The sequence below is a fragment of the Crotalus tigris genome, unplaced genomic scaffold (assembly GCF_016545835.1).
Source record: "Crotalus tigris isolate CLP2741 ecotype Arizona unplaced genomic scaffold, ASM1654583v1 scf7180000024361.1375286210:1436186, whole genome shotgun sequence".
Classification (NCBI taxonomy): Eukaryota; Metazoa; Chordata; class Lepidosauria; order Squamata; family Viperidae; genus Crotalus; species Crotalus tigris.
This window is the reverse complement of record NW_024100529.1, coordinates 703,326-717,500: the sequence shown is the minus strand read 5'-3', so window position 1 is coordinate 717,500 and position 14,175 is coordinate 703,326. Positions and strand designations below refer to the sequence as shown.

The following is a 14,175-nucleotide window of genomic DNA, read 5'->3' as shown; positions in this document are numbered from 1 at the left end:
ATCCATCTCTCTCTCTCTCTCTCTATCTTATCTCTCTCTCTCCATCCCTATCTATCTATCTATCTATCTATCTATCTATCTATCTATCTATCTATCTCTTTCTCTTATACACACAGAAAACAAAGTTATCCCAAAGATGCTTTTTCAAGAGGCAGCTGGACTTTCTTGTTTTTTCTTTGAAGATGTTTCGCTTCTCGTCCCGGAAGCTTCTTCAGCTCTGACTGGATGGTGGGGAGTGGAAGGATTTATACGCCTTGCAGACCGCTGGTCATTTGCCTTATTTTAGAGGGTCGTTGAGGCCCCTTGGAGGTTTATCTGTGTCCTCAGGGTCAGCTGAGCAGTGCAAATGGGTGTGGAGCCTTCCTGGAACTGCTGAAAGGACTCTGTTGTAGACTGGAGATAGGTGATGTCCCTGAGGACACAGACAAACCTCCAAGTGGCCTCAATGACTCTCTAAAATAAGGCAAATGACCAGCTGTCTGCAAGAGGAGTATAAATCCTTCCATTCCCCGCCATCCAGTCAGAGCTGAAGAAGCTTCTGGGATGAGAAGTGAAACGTCTTCAAAGGAAAAACAATTAAGTCCAGTTACCTCATGAAAAAAGCTCCTTTGGGACAACTATGACCTGGATGATGGAGAATCTCCATAGACACACACAACAAAGCATTTTGATTCATAATCCCTGATTTAGATAAAAAAACAATCCTCAACTTATAACTGGTTGCTTAAAGCCCTTTCAAGCCCCAAATACTACTTACAATCCATTCATAAATGAAGTTATAGTAGCCACACAGACCTCTGCAGAGCCACGATTGCATTAGCGGTACTAGGCAACAATTTGCAGTGTCGCAAAGTCAAGTGACCCCAATTTGCAGCTCCCCACCCCCCTCAAATGTGTGTTTATTTCCAGTTTCTGGCAAGAAAAAAAAAGCCCAATAGACTTGCTTAATGGGCACAGAGTCATTAAAAAACAGTTGCAATTTTGCATCTGTTCATGTGATTCCTCGGCTTACAACTGTATTGACTTATGACTGTAATTCCAGACTCAATTACGATCGTAAGTCGAGGACCAGTTTGGCTGGCCATACGTTACAAGAGAGAAATAAATGTTAACACCAGGGAATTAAATGGTGGTTAATACCAACTAACTGTTTTGTTCACTCACTTCCGCTAAGCTGCAAAAGTCCCTCTGTGACACTGGCTTCATTCCAGGAAAAAATGTGATAAATAACACAGAATCACAATTTACTGGATTTGTGGGAAGGAAGGGCCATTAAAGGCAAGTGTCTGTGAAATCGCCATTGCTGTGATTTGTAATTTACGGGTATCATTACGTAATTGATGACAATGGCACCCTTTGCAGTAAAACTTGATTTAAGGGATAAGTCTTCAGTTTAATGAAGATATCCATGAAATCAGAAATGTCCAATCTTGGAAACTTGAAGGCCGGTGGCCTTCAGCTCCCAGAATCCCCCAGCCAGCTCTGCTGAGAGTTGAAGGCCGATGGCCTTCAGCTCCCAGAATCCCCCAGCCAGCTCTGCTGAGAGTTGAAGGCCGATGGCCTTCAGCTCCCAGAATCCCCCAGCCAGCTCTGCTGAGAGTTGAAGGCCGATGGCCTTCAGCTCCCAGAATCCCCCAGCCAGCTCTGCTGAGAGTTGAAGGCCGATGGCCTTCAGCTCCCAGAATCCCCCAGCCAACTCTCCTGGGAGTTGAAGGCTGAAGGACTTCAGCTCCCAGAATCCCCCAGCCAGCTCTGCTGAGAGTTGAAGGCCGATGGCCTTCAGCTCCCAGAATCCCCCAGCCAACTCTCCTGGGAGTTGAAGGCTGAAGGACTTCAGCTCCCAGAATCCTCCAGCCAGCTCTGCTGGGAGTTGAAGGCCTGTGGACTTGAACTCCCAGAATCCCCCAGCCAGCATAACTGGCTGGGGAATTCTGGGAGTTGAAGTCTACAGGTCTTCAAGTTGCCAAGATTGGGCACCCCTGATGTAGGCCAGTCTTTCTTAAGCTTGGCAACTTTCAGACGTGTGGACTTCAACTCCCAGAATCCCCCAGCCAGCATGATTCAGCAGCTCGTGGCCACTTTTATTGGAGTGGAACGAGTCGTTCTGCTTCTGGGGCGTGTTTCGAACCCTCCCCTTATTCCGGCAGCCCCTTTCCAAAGCCCTCATCTCCAGCCATACCTGATGGGGGTCGTCTGGATGATCTCCGAGACCTGCTGCATGTAATCGGTGGCTAAGAGCACCACCTCTTCCTCTTCTGAAAAACGCTCGTGGAATATCCTGTCCAGAAGAGGCTTCCATTTTAACTGCGGAAAGACGGCAAGCAGAGGCGGGTGACTTTCTGAAGCACTGCTTCTCTTAATTAGCCATTAATAATAAGAGACCAGAGAGCCCAAAGTCGCTGCTATCCTTGTAATGGGGCAGAGGGCAAAAAAGTCAAGATGGCAGTGCAATTGGAAATCCTGCAGGTAAAAATGGGAAGGATATTGATGACATGCTGGTGGCTGCCATCTTGCCTGTTTTTTTAACCCTTTAACCCTCTACTCTATTCTATTGTAATATTATTCTATTCTATTCTATTCTATTCTATTCTATTCTATTCTATTCTATTCTATTCTATTCTAGTCTAGTCTAGTCTAGTCTATTCTAGTCTATTCTAATATTATTCTATTCTATTCTATTCTATTCTATTCATTCCATTCCATTTCTTATTCTATTCTATTCCATTCCATTCCATTTCTTATTCTATTCTATTCTATTCTATTCTATTCTATTCTATTCTATTCTATTCTATTCTATTCTATTCTATTCTAATATTATTCTATTTTATTCTATTGTAATATTATTCTATTCTATTCTATTCTATTCTATTCTATTGTAATATTATTCTATTCTAGTCTAGTCTAGTCTATTCTAGTCTAGTCTAGTCTATTCTAGTCTAGTCTATTGTAATATTACTCTACTCTGCTCTGCTCTGTTCTAGTCTAGTCTAGTCTAGTCTGGTCTATTCAAAATAAGGTTATCAGTGGTGAACAAACCCCAGATTTGTGAATAGAATCCCAATGGCTTACAATTTGGTGGGTTGGTCAACAACTACACCTCTCCCCAGTGTTCCTCCTGCTTTTTGGCCTGTCCTGCCCCTTCCCTGGCCCCACACCCCAGCATCCAAACTTACGTTGGGTGTGATGCGCTGCAGTTCTCCCAGTGTGACTTTATTGTACATGGAGTTGATGTCTCTCCGCAGGTCATCGTATTCGGAGATAGTTACCTGTCAAATGGAGGAAAGTTGGAATTGGACCAGACCACCTCACTCAGCTAGGTCCAATCATCCCCTGCCCATCTGGGGAAGGCAGAGGGGGTGAGGTTTTTTTTTTCCAGTTCCTTGGGCCAGAACCTTCCCCCACCCCCTCGAAAAAATGAAAGAGTGTCAGACTTGTGTTCCTCCCACCTGGTAAAATTTCTAGAAAATGTATCTGGACATCAAAGCCAGTCATTTTCAATGACATAAAAAAAGAGGCTGAGACTCTGGAAAGAGTGCAGAGAAGAGCAACAAAGAGGATTAGGGGACTGGAGACTAAACATATGAGGAACGGTTGCTGGAATTGGGTATGTCTAGTTTAATAAAGAGAAGGACGAGGGGGGACATGATAGCTGTCTTCCAGTATCTCAGGGGCTGCCCCAAAGAAGAGGGAGTCAAGCTATTTTCCAAGGTGCCTGAAGGCAGGACAAGAAGCAACGGATGGAAACTAATCAAGAAGAGAAGCAGCCTAGAACTAAGGTGAAGTTTCATGACAGTGAGAACAATTAATCAGTGGAACTGCTTGCCACCAGAAATCGTGGGCGCTCCATCACTAATCAAGGAGAGAAGCAACCTAGAACTAAGGAGAAAAACTTCCTGATAGTTAGAACAATTAATGAGTGGAACAACCTGCCTCCAGAAGTTAAGGATGCTCCAACACTGGAAGTTTTTAAGAAGAGACTGCACAGCCATTTGTCTGAAATGGTATAGGATTTCCCGCCTGAGCAGGGGGTTGGACTAGATGACCTCCAAGCTCCCTTCCAACTCTGTTTTTCTGTTAACTTGGAGAGTTTAGTAGAGCTTAATCTGGGATGGGAACCCAGTTTACTAGGCTTGTGGATGGCTGCGGGGGATGTTCAAACCCTGAAAATGGGTTCGTTTGGTAGCCAGGTTAAATGTGTGGCATGGACGCCATCAAAGTATGAGCAGACGATCAGAGGACATTGGTACCTTTTGTCAGATATTTTTAGTCCCCCCCCCCTTTGAACTCAAAAGCACTGTCTGGCTCAGTGGTTCTCAACCTGTGGGTCGGGACCCCATTTGGAGTCGAACGACCCTTTCACGGGGGTCGCCAAACAACGCAGTCTGCCATTTTTTCCCCCTTTTCCTTAGCTGTGCTACTCCCTTTTATTCTATTGGCTTTTGAAAGCCAATAGAATAGCCTCTCTTGAATAGAGTCTAATTCTATTGGCTTTCAAAAGCCAATAGGAATTGTCCAGGCTGTCTCTGCCCTGCTGAACCCGCCAAAAGTCCCATTCTGCAAACGATGCTACACCAGTTGAGTAGTCCTCGACTTACGACCGGTTGAGTAGTCCTCGACTTACGACTGGTTGGGGGTCGTGGCATTAAAAAGGTTGAGAACTACTGGTCTGGCTGGAGCTGCCCCCCCTGGGCAACTTTCCCAGGGACCCCGAAGGACAGGATGGCGCACTCACGTTGGCCAGCCTCTGCTCCAGCTGGAGAATCTCCTTGGCTTTCTGTTCCACATGTTCGGCGCCCAGCAGGTGCAACAGGCGCTCCATGAATACCCCGTACGCAGCCAGGATCTGGAAAAGACAAGATTTTGGAACCCCCCCGAGAGATCTAGCCTGCACATCGGGTCCCTTGAGCAATCCCAACAGAGCAGGTGGCCAAGTTGTTTTGCCCAGCGGAAAGGCAATTCCTCAAGGATGCATTTGATCAAACTGATCGGCGACAGAAAACGTCTTTTCTTCGCTGATGGAGTCAAATGTCCTCGGAGGGCCTAATCCCTGCTCAAGGCCTGCTTGGCATCCCTCTCTCTCAGCCTTCCCGGACCCCCGCCTGCTCCCCTCACGATCTGTCCTGCAAAAAGAGCCGAGGTGGCGCAGCAGTTAGAGTGCAGTACTGCAGGCCACTTTAGCTGACTGTGTTCAGCAGGTCAGCGGTTCAAATCTCACCGGCTCAAGGTTGACTCAGCCTTCCATCCTTCTCGGGTAGGTAAAATGAGGACCCAGATTGTTGGGGGCAATGTAAATATATATATATATATACATTGCTTACTGGTGTACACCGCTTAGAGAGTGCTTGTACTTAAAGCGGTATATAAGTCTCATAAATAAATAAATAAATAAATAAACCCCCTGCTTAGGCAGGAAACCCTATACCATTTCGGACAAATGGCTGTCTCTTCTTAAAAGCCTTCTTAGGAAGGAAGGAAGAAGGAAGGAAAGAAGGAAAGAGGGAGAAAAAAGGAAGGAGGGAGGAAGGAAGGAAGGAAGGAAGGAAGGAAGGAAGGAAGGAAGGAAGGAAGGAAGGAAGGAAGGAAGGAAGGACAGAGTTGGAAGGGACTTTGGAGGTCATCTAGTCCAACCCTGAGCCGAGGTGGTGCAGCAGTTAGAGTGCAGTAGTGCAGGCCACTTTAGCTGGCTGTGTTCAGCAGGTCAGCGGTTCAAATCTCACCGGCTCAAGGTTGACTCAGCCTTCCATCCTTCCAGGGTAGGTAAAATGAGGACCCAGATTGTTGGGGGCAATGTAAATATATATATATATACATTGCTGACTGGTGTACACCGCTTAGAGAGTGCTTGCACTTAAAGCGGTATAGAAGTCTCATAAAATAAATAAATAAAAATCTGAATTTCCCACAATGCATCGGAGCACAGGAGCGTCGTTCCCGGGCATTGTGGGAAATGGATACGTCTGCTTCTAAAAGAAGCTCAGCCTTGCTTAGTACCCATGTTTCTCAGCCATCCCTCAGCTCATCTTCTGATTAGCTCAGTGGTCCTGCAAAAAAATATCTGAGTTTCCCCACAATGCATCAGTGTCGCTCTGGGCATTGTGGGAAAATGGACACGGCTGCTTTCTATAGGAAGCTCAGCTCTGCTCAGATCCTTCTTGGGACCCGTTTCCCTGGCCCCCATCGCCTCTCCTCATAATCTGTCCTGCAAAAAGTCTGAATTTCCCACAATGCACCGGAGCACAGTAGTGCCGCACCCAGGCATTGTGGGAAAATGGACACGGCTGCTTCGAAAGGAAGTTCAGCTTTGCAAAGGTGGCTTGGCATTGCCTCCCCCCCCCCAATTGTGGGGGGAGATGGGCAGCATAAAAATTTAAAAAATAAATGATTAAATTTGTTTACAAGGCCGCCTTTTCTTCAAAGCGATATTCAGGAGAGGGCATTCTATACACTGTATATCTGCTTACCTTTTCACTTTCGTCATCCTGGCCCAGGTAGAGTGTTCTCTCGGACAAGGTCAGCCCATCCTGGTCAATCTGTCAGGTGGAGAGAAAAAAACACACCAGGAGTTTAGCTGGAGTAGACGAAAAGGCACCTGTCTTTTTATTTGCCGCTGATCCATCAGTAACACCTCTTTGGCTGGGTTCACCCAGCAACCTAAGAGGCAAAACACTAATTTTGAAGATAATAATAATAATAAAGTTGGAAGGGACCTTGGAAGTCATCTAGTCCAACCCCCTGCTCAGGCAGGAAACCTATACTATTTCAGACAAATGGCTGTCCAGTCTCTTCTTAAAAACTTCCAGTGTTGGAGCATTCATCGCTTCTAGAGGCAGGTTGTTCCACTGGTTAATTGTTCTAACTGTCATGAAATTTCTCCTTAGTCCTAGGTTGCTTCTCTCCTTAATGAGCTTCCATCCATTGCTTCTTGTCCTGCCTTCAGGCGTTTGGAGAAGAGCTTGACTCCCTCTTCTTTGGGGCAGCTCTTGAGAGATTGGAAGGGTGCTATCATGTCCCCCCTCGTCCTTCTCTTCATTAAACTAGACATACCCAATTCCAGCAACCGTTCCTTATATGTTTTGGCCTCCAGTCCCCTGATCATCTTTGTTGCTCTTCTCTGCACTCTTTCTAGAGTCTCAGCATCTTTTTTACATCATGGTCTTCTAGTCCAACCCCCTGCTCAAGCAGGAGTGATGCAAATGGGTATGGAGCCTTCTTGGAACGGCTGAAAGGACTGTGTGGTAGACCGGAGACTGATGATGTCACCACTCAGGTGGCCCTGAGGACACAGGTAAATCTCCAAGTGGCCTCAACGATCCTCTGAAAGAAGGCAAATGACCAGCTGTCTGCAAGGAGTATAAATCCTTCCACTCCCCACCCTCCAGTCAGAGCTGAAGAAGCTTCCTTGCTTCTTTATATTCCTTGCAGATGGCTGGTCATTTGCATTCTTTCAGAGGGTCGTTGAAACCACCTGGAGGCCTATGTCAAAACTGAGCAGCCCTCTCTCAATAGAGGGAAGGGATATGACACCATCTATCTCCAGTCTACATCACAGTCCTTTCAGCAGTTCCAAAAGGGCCCCACACCCCTCTGCACCACTCAGGTGACCCTTAGGACACAGATAAGCCTCCAAGTGGCCTCAACGACTCTCTGAAAGAAGGCAAATGACCAGCCATCTGCAAGGAGTATAAATCCTTCCATTCCCCACCATCCAGTCAGAGCTGCTGGAATGAGAAGCGAAACATCTTCCAAGGAAAACAAGAAAGTCCAGTTGCTTCCTGAAAAAAAGCAGCTTTGGGATAACAATGACCTGGATGACCAAGAATCTCCCTAGACCAGTGGTTGCGAACCTATGGCACGGGTGCCAGAGGCGGCACTCAGAGCCCTCTCTGTGGGCACACGCACCGTCGCCCCAGTCCTAGGCCTTCAGCTGGGTTTTATAAAACCTTTTCAATATAGGCCTCCGATGCCGTGTGCAAAAAAAAAAAAAAGGTTCAATCAATCAGACAATTTCAACTTCTCACGGGAAAAAAAAGATCTTGCAAAGTTGGAATTGATTGATTGAACTTTTTAGTGCCACCCAGTCTGCCATTACCACCACAGCCACGCCCACCCAATGGGCCACACCCACCCAATGGGCCACGCCCACCCAGCACCCGACGATGTATAAGTGGGTTTTGGGTTGCAGTTTGGACACTCAGTCTCTAAAAGGTTTGCCATCACTGCCCTAGACGTGTATATTTCTAAACCTGCAATAGCCTTTATGTGCCGGGATATCACGCTGCTGATTCCGGAGGCCATCAGGTCAACAGGAATCAGATGGAAAGAGTTTATTTTTATTTTTTTATTTTTTTTTAGCCTTTCAAGATCTTTTCCATACATTATCTGCAACACCCAAATGGTGCGTGGAAGAACAAAGGGGCCCAGTGCGATTCGAGATATTTGAAACCCATCTTTTCATCCCTGGCCCATACTCTATTCTCCCCAGGGCCTTCTACGTGTAAATATTTTATCAAGTTAAAATCATCACACACACACCCTTGTTAATCAGTCCATTTAAGTAGTTTCCCAACGGATGGGGCTTGTCTCTCTTTTTTTAAAAAAAAATTGCATTCTGTGATTTGCAGCCCAGCAATCTTTCCTCCAGCAGTGAAACCATCATTTTGAGCATGGTTTATTAGTTTGGGCGAATTTGATGAGCCTTCCTCCATCTTTACATCCCTGTCATTCACCAAAGATGCAGAAAAGCATCCGAGCGCCCCCCCCCGTCCCCCCCAATCCTTTGGTTTCTGTCTCCAGCTTCTTAAGGGATTGTTGTCACTTACTCTTGGAGTAAAAAGGTTGACTCCATAGTTCCTCCATCCAAGCCCACATTTAATTACAGGTAGTCCTTGACTTACAACCATACAACTAATCAAAGACAGAAGCAACCTAGAACTAAGGAGAAACTTCCCAACAGTTAGAACAATTAACCAGTGGAACAACCTGCCTCCAGAAGCGGTGAATGCTCCAACACTGGAAGTTTTTAAGAAGAGACTGGACAGCCATTTGTCCGAAATGGTATGGGGTTTCCTGCCTGAGCAGGGGGTTGGACTAGAGGACCTCTAGGGTCCCTTCCAACTTTATTATTATTATTATTATAACAACGGGCGAACATATTTAGTGACTATTCAAAGTTACAGTGGTGCTGAAAAAGGTGACTTATAACCAGTTTTCATACTTACGACCGTTGCAGCATCCCCGTGGTCACGCGATCAGAATTCAGAGGTTTGGCAACTGGCATGGACTTAGGACAGTTGCACAGTCCTGGGGTCACGTGATCCCCTTTTGCGACCTTCCCACCTGGCTTCCCTCAAGCCAAGTCAATGGAGGAAGCCAGATTCGCTTAATAGCGGTGGCAAACATGTTATAAAATGGGGCACAAATCACTTAACAGCTGCTTAGCCACGGAAACTTTGGGCTCAGCGGTGGACGTAAGCTGAGGACTATTTCTATTGAGTTTTACAGGTAGTCCTCGACTTACCACTGGTTGAAGTTATGACAGCACCCAAAAAAGGGGAGGAATTCTGGGAGTTGAAGTCCACAAGTTGCCACGGTTGAGGACCCCTGCTATATCACATCCCTCCGCTCCACAGAGGCTGAAATATTTGGCGTTTTTCAAGAGCCCTACCCACACAAGCCTCATTTTGTTCTTTTCAGACAAAGAAGTTCTCTTTCCTAACAGCTGGATAACTCAGGTGAGTATCTGACAGGTAAGAACAGCGGATCCACTTGTATTACCACTCCGCTACCTAGGACAGGGTTTAGGGTTATGGCATTGATTTTTTCCCCTCTGCCCTTTGGAGCATTCCAAAACTCCAATTACAGCAATAAAAACAGAGGTTGACTCGCAACACAATTCATACCATTAGGAAAAAAAGAGAAAAATTTAAAATCAATCTCTACAATAAATGGAAGAATTGGAAGCTCGGCATGGGATCCGATTGATTTGGTGAGAGAGGGACGGACGCTGTTCACAATGAGCTGCCGATTGGTCCAGCTTTCATTCTTGAGCACCAGGCAATTCAAATAAGCCTTGTGCTGCACAGGGTTATTTGGCGCATAGCCGCACACATAAAATCCTGCTAAATAGCATCTCAACGGAGGAGATGACACACAGCTAACAGTGAGGACAATTAACCAGTGGAACAGAAACTGCCTTCTGAAGTTGTGGGGGCTTCATCCCTAAAGGTCTTGAAGAAGAGACTGGACAGCCACTTGTCTGTGCATTTGGTTCTTCTTGCCTAAATGGAGAACCTTGTTTTTTTCACCATTGTATTTCATTTTGTTAGATAGAGCCCAGTGTTCAGGTCTGTTCAGATCCTCCTGTATCCTAAGCCTGTCTTCTGGAGGGTTGGCTATTCCTGCCAGCTTGGTGTTGTCTGCAAATTTGATGAGTTCCCCATCATTCTGAGAAGAAGAGAAGAAAAGAGAAAAGAAGAAAAGAGAAGAAAAGAAAAGAGAAGAGAAGAAAAGAAAAGAAAAGAAAAGAGAAGAAAAGAGAAGAAAAGAAAAGAGAAGAGAAGGAGAGGAATAGGAGTAGAAATAGGAGTAGGAATAGGAGTAGGAGTAGGAGTAAGAGTAGGAGTATAGGGATAGGAATAGGACAGAATTACAGAATGGGAATGGAATGGAACGGAATGGAACAGAACAGAATAACAGAGTTGAAAGAGACCTTGTAAGTCATCTATAGAATGGGGATGCTCCAAGGCTTGTAAGTGTGAAAACTGTCATAAGAGACTTTTCCCAGTGCTGTTGTAACTCAAAATGGTCACTAAATGAAATGTTGTAAGTCAAGGACTCCCTGTACTTTGATAGCTGAAGATGCAAATGGACTGCAAGGCAGAATAGAATAGAATAGAAAATGAAGAATAGAATAGAATAGAATAGAATAGAATAGAAAATGAAGAATAGAATAGAATAGAATAGAATAGAATAGAAAATGAAGAATAGAATAGAATAGAATAGAAAATGAAGAATAGAATAGAATAGAACAGAATAGAACAGAATAGAAAATGAAGAATAGAATAGAATAGAATAGAATAGAAAATGAAGAATAGAATAGAGCAGAATAGAATAGACTAGAACAGAATAGAAAATGAAGAATAGAATAGAATAGAATAGAGTAGAATAGAACAGAATAGAAAATGAAGAATAGAATAGAATAGAATAGAATAGAATAGAATAGAGCAGAATAGAATAGAATAGACTAGAACAGAATAGAAAATGAAGAATAGAATAGAATAGAATAGAGTAGAATAGAACAGAATAGAAAATGAAGAATAGAATAGAATAGAATAGAATAGAATAGAATAGAATAGAATAGAATAGAATAGAATAGAATAGAATAGAATAGAACAGAGCAGGCATGTTAAACTGCTGGCCTGCAAGCCGGATGCATCATATTGAAACTGCGCCCACTCCATTGCCAGCAATGGGGGAAAAGTCACGATATGTTGCGCAATGTCATGTGACATTGTGAGTTTGACATGCCTGGAATAGAGAATAGGAACAGGACAGAATTACAGAAGGGAAGAGAAGGGAAGGGAAGGGAAGGGAAGAGGAGAGGAGAGGAGAGGAGGGGAGGGGAGGGAAGAGATGAGATGAGAAGAGAAGAGAAGAGAAGAGAAGAGAAGAGAAGAGGGGAGGGGAGGGGAGGGAAGAGAAGAGAAGAGAAGAGAAGAGAGGAGGGGAGGGAAGAGAAGAGAAGAGAAGAGAAGAGAAGAGAAGAGAAGAGAAGAGAAGAGAAGAGAAGAGAAGAGAAGAGAAGAGAGAATTACAGAATGGGACTAGAATAGAACAGAACAGAACAAGGAATAGAATAGAACAGAATAACTCAGCTTCCTCTGAGAATTTGCTCCCCCCCCAGGAGATCCACCCTCCCCTTCTGCCATATCTCTGTGAATCTGCTTCGTGATCCCTGGGGGGGGGCTTGTCTCCCCCAGGCTTTTTTCATTTCCTGCCCTCTGCCAGGTCACAGAGATGCGGCTGATTGAAGGGAGACGGGACGGGGAAGGCCGGGAGCAGCACAGCGGGCCGGCTCTCGCTTTGCAATGCAAAAGGACCAAGCGGGGAGGCAGACAAGGCTGCGATTGGCACCGGCACGCCTGGCGTCTCCAACGTGGTGCCCACCAGCCGTTTCGGACAAACTCTCGCAAAATTCCCGGCCGCCAACACAGGGAAGTCCTCGACTTGAAAGGGTTCGTTTAATGTAAGCCACTTACGATCGCTTTTCACACTTAACGACCGTCGCAGCATTCCCCAGTCACGTGATCAAAATTCAGCCGCTTGACAACTGACTCGTATTTACGACGGTTTCAGAGTCCCAGAGTCACGTGATCCCCTTTTAACGACCTTCTGACAAGCAAAGTCAATGGGGGGGGAAGCCAGACTCCCTTAACGACCGGGTCACTAACACAACAACTGCATTGATTCACTTAACAACGGTGGCAAGAAAGGCTCGGTTGTGGCCATAAGTCGAGGACTACCTGTATTATCTTTTCTAAACGTATCCAAATCTTCCACTTTTGTGCGTGCAAAGGAGTCCGTTGTGGCCAGCAAGCGATCCGGAAAAGGGGATCCTCCGCGAGGCAGTCCTCAACTTATGACCGCAACTGAGCCTAAAATTTCTGTGGTTGAGACATTTGCAAAGTGAGTTTTGCCCCACTTAACGACCTTCCTTGGCCCAGTTGTTAAGCGAATCCCATTTTTCAGCGCCAAACAAACTGTTGAAAGTCAAGGAGTCCCTGTATTTCTCACACGGGGAGTGAAATTTCGCACAGGGACACCCCCCCCCCCGAAACAGGACACTTCTGATTCTGGCTAATGTGGGTTTGAGTGACTTGGCTGGCTGACAGCCATCCTCAGCAGCCCCCTCCCCATTAAGGGAGGCCGTTCAAAGAAAGGACCCCCCCCCCCCCCGCCCAGAGGCAATCAGCTAATGGGGGCAGCAGCCTGCAGCAGCTTCCCGGGGAGACATCAATCTTTGCAGCCTGTCAGATGCACTTTCAATCACTGGCTCGTCTCCCCTTCATCTTCCGGGCGCTTGGAAGATGTCGAAGGATTTTCCCCCCCCCTCCACTCTGAAGGGGGAGCTGCCATCGATCTGGCCCAGAGCTGAAAACTGGCCTCGGCTCAGGGTCTACGACAACTCACTGCGGGCAACTCACCGTGGCCAACTCACCATGGCCAACACACCATAGCCAACTCACCACAGCCCACTCACCGCGGCCAACTCACCGCCACCATCTCACTGCCGCCAACTCCCCATGGCCAATTCATCATGGCCAACTCACTGCCACCAACTCACTGCCGCCAACTCACCATCAACCCACTGCCACCACCATGGCCAACTCACCGTGGCCAACTCACCACCAACTCACTGCGGCCAACTCACTGCTGCCAACTCATCACGGCCAACTCACCACCAATTCACTGTGGCCAACTCACCACCGCCAACTCACCGCCACCATCTCACCACCAACACACCGCCGCCAACTCACTGCCACCAACTCATCACGGCCAACTCACCGCCGCCAACTCACACCAACTCACAACAGCCAACTCACCAGCAATTCATTGCGGCCACCTCACCTCCACCATCTCACCTCCATCATCTCACCGCTGCCAACTCACTGCCACCAACTCAGCGGGGCCAACTCACCACGGCCAACTCACCATCAACTCACTGCAGCAAACTCACCACTGCCAACTCACCGCAGCCAACTACCACCAATTCACTGTGGCCAACTCACCACCGCCAACTCACCACCGCCAACTCATCACCGCCAACTCATCACCAACTCACTGCAGCCAACTCACCGCCGCCAACTCACTGCCGCCAACTCACCACCAACTCACCGGTGCCACCATGGCCAACTCACTGCAGCCAACTCACCACTGCCTGCTGCCAACTCACCACCGCCAACATGCTGCAGCCAACTCGCCATGGCCAACTCATTGCAGGACAAGAGTTACACTAATAGCGAAGAAATGGTGGAATAGAAGCATTAATCAAAGGAGGGACAAAATGAAATGTAAATGATTAAAAATTAAAATATTTTTTAAATTATTTAAAACAATTCAAATGAATTATGGAATTGTCCTTCAACAGACTTTATTGGCACTGAACTGGCCGTGAGC

General features: G+C 46.4%; 1 protein-coding gene across 2 annotated transcripts in view; it reads right to left on the bottom strand.

Annotated features, from left to right (window-relative positions):
• Positions 1-14,175, bottom strand: part of ECEL1 (endothelin converting enzyme like 1) — a 60,888-nt gene that overhangs the window by 28,188 nt on the left and 18,525 nt on the right. For both annotated transcript variants that reach the window (XM_039327411.1, XM_039327412.1), the window contains exons 3-6: positions 6,462-6,530; positions 4,733-4,843; positions 3,174-3,266; positions 2,180-2,304 (exon numbers count right to left, since the gene is read on the bottom strand). In XM_039327411.1, the coding sequence (XP_039183345.1) occupies positions 2,180-2,304; positions 3,174-3,266; positions 4,733-4,843; positions 6,462-6,530 (398 nt within the window). The remainder of the gene's footprint in view (positions 1-2,179; positions 2,305-3,173; positions 3,267-4,732; positions 4,844-6,461; positions 6,531-14,175) is intronic.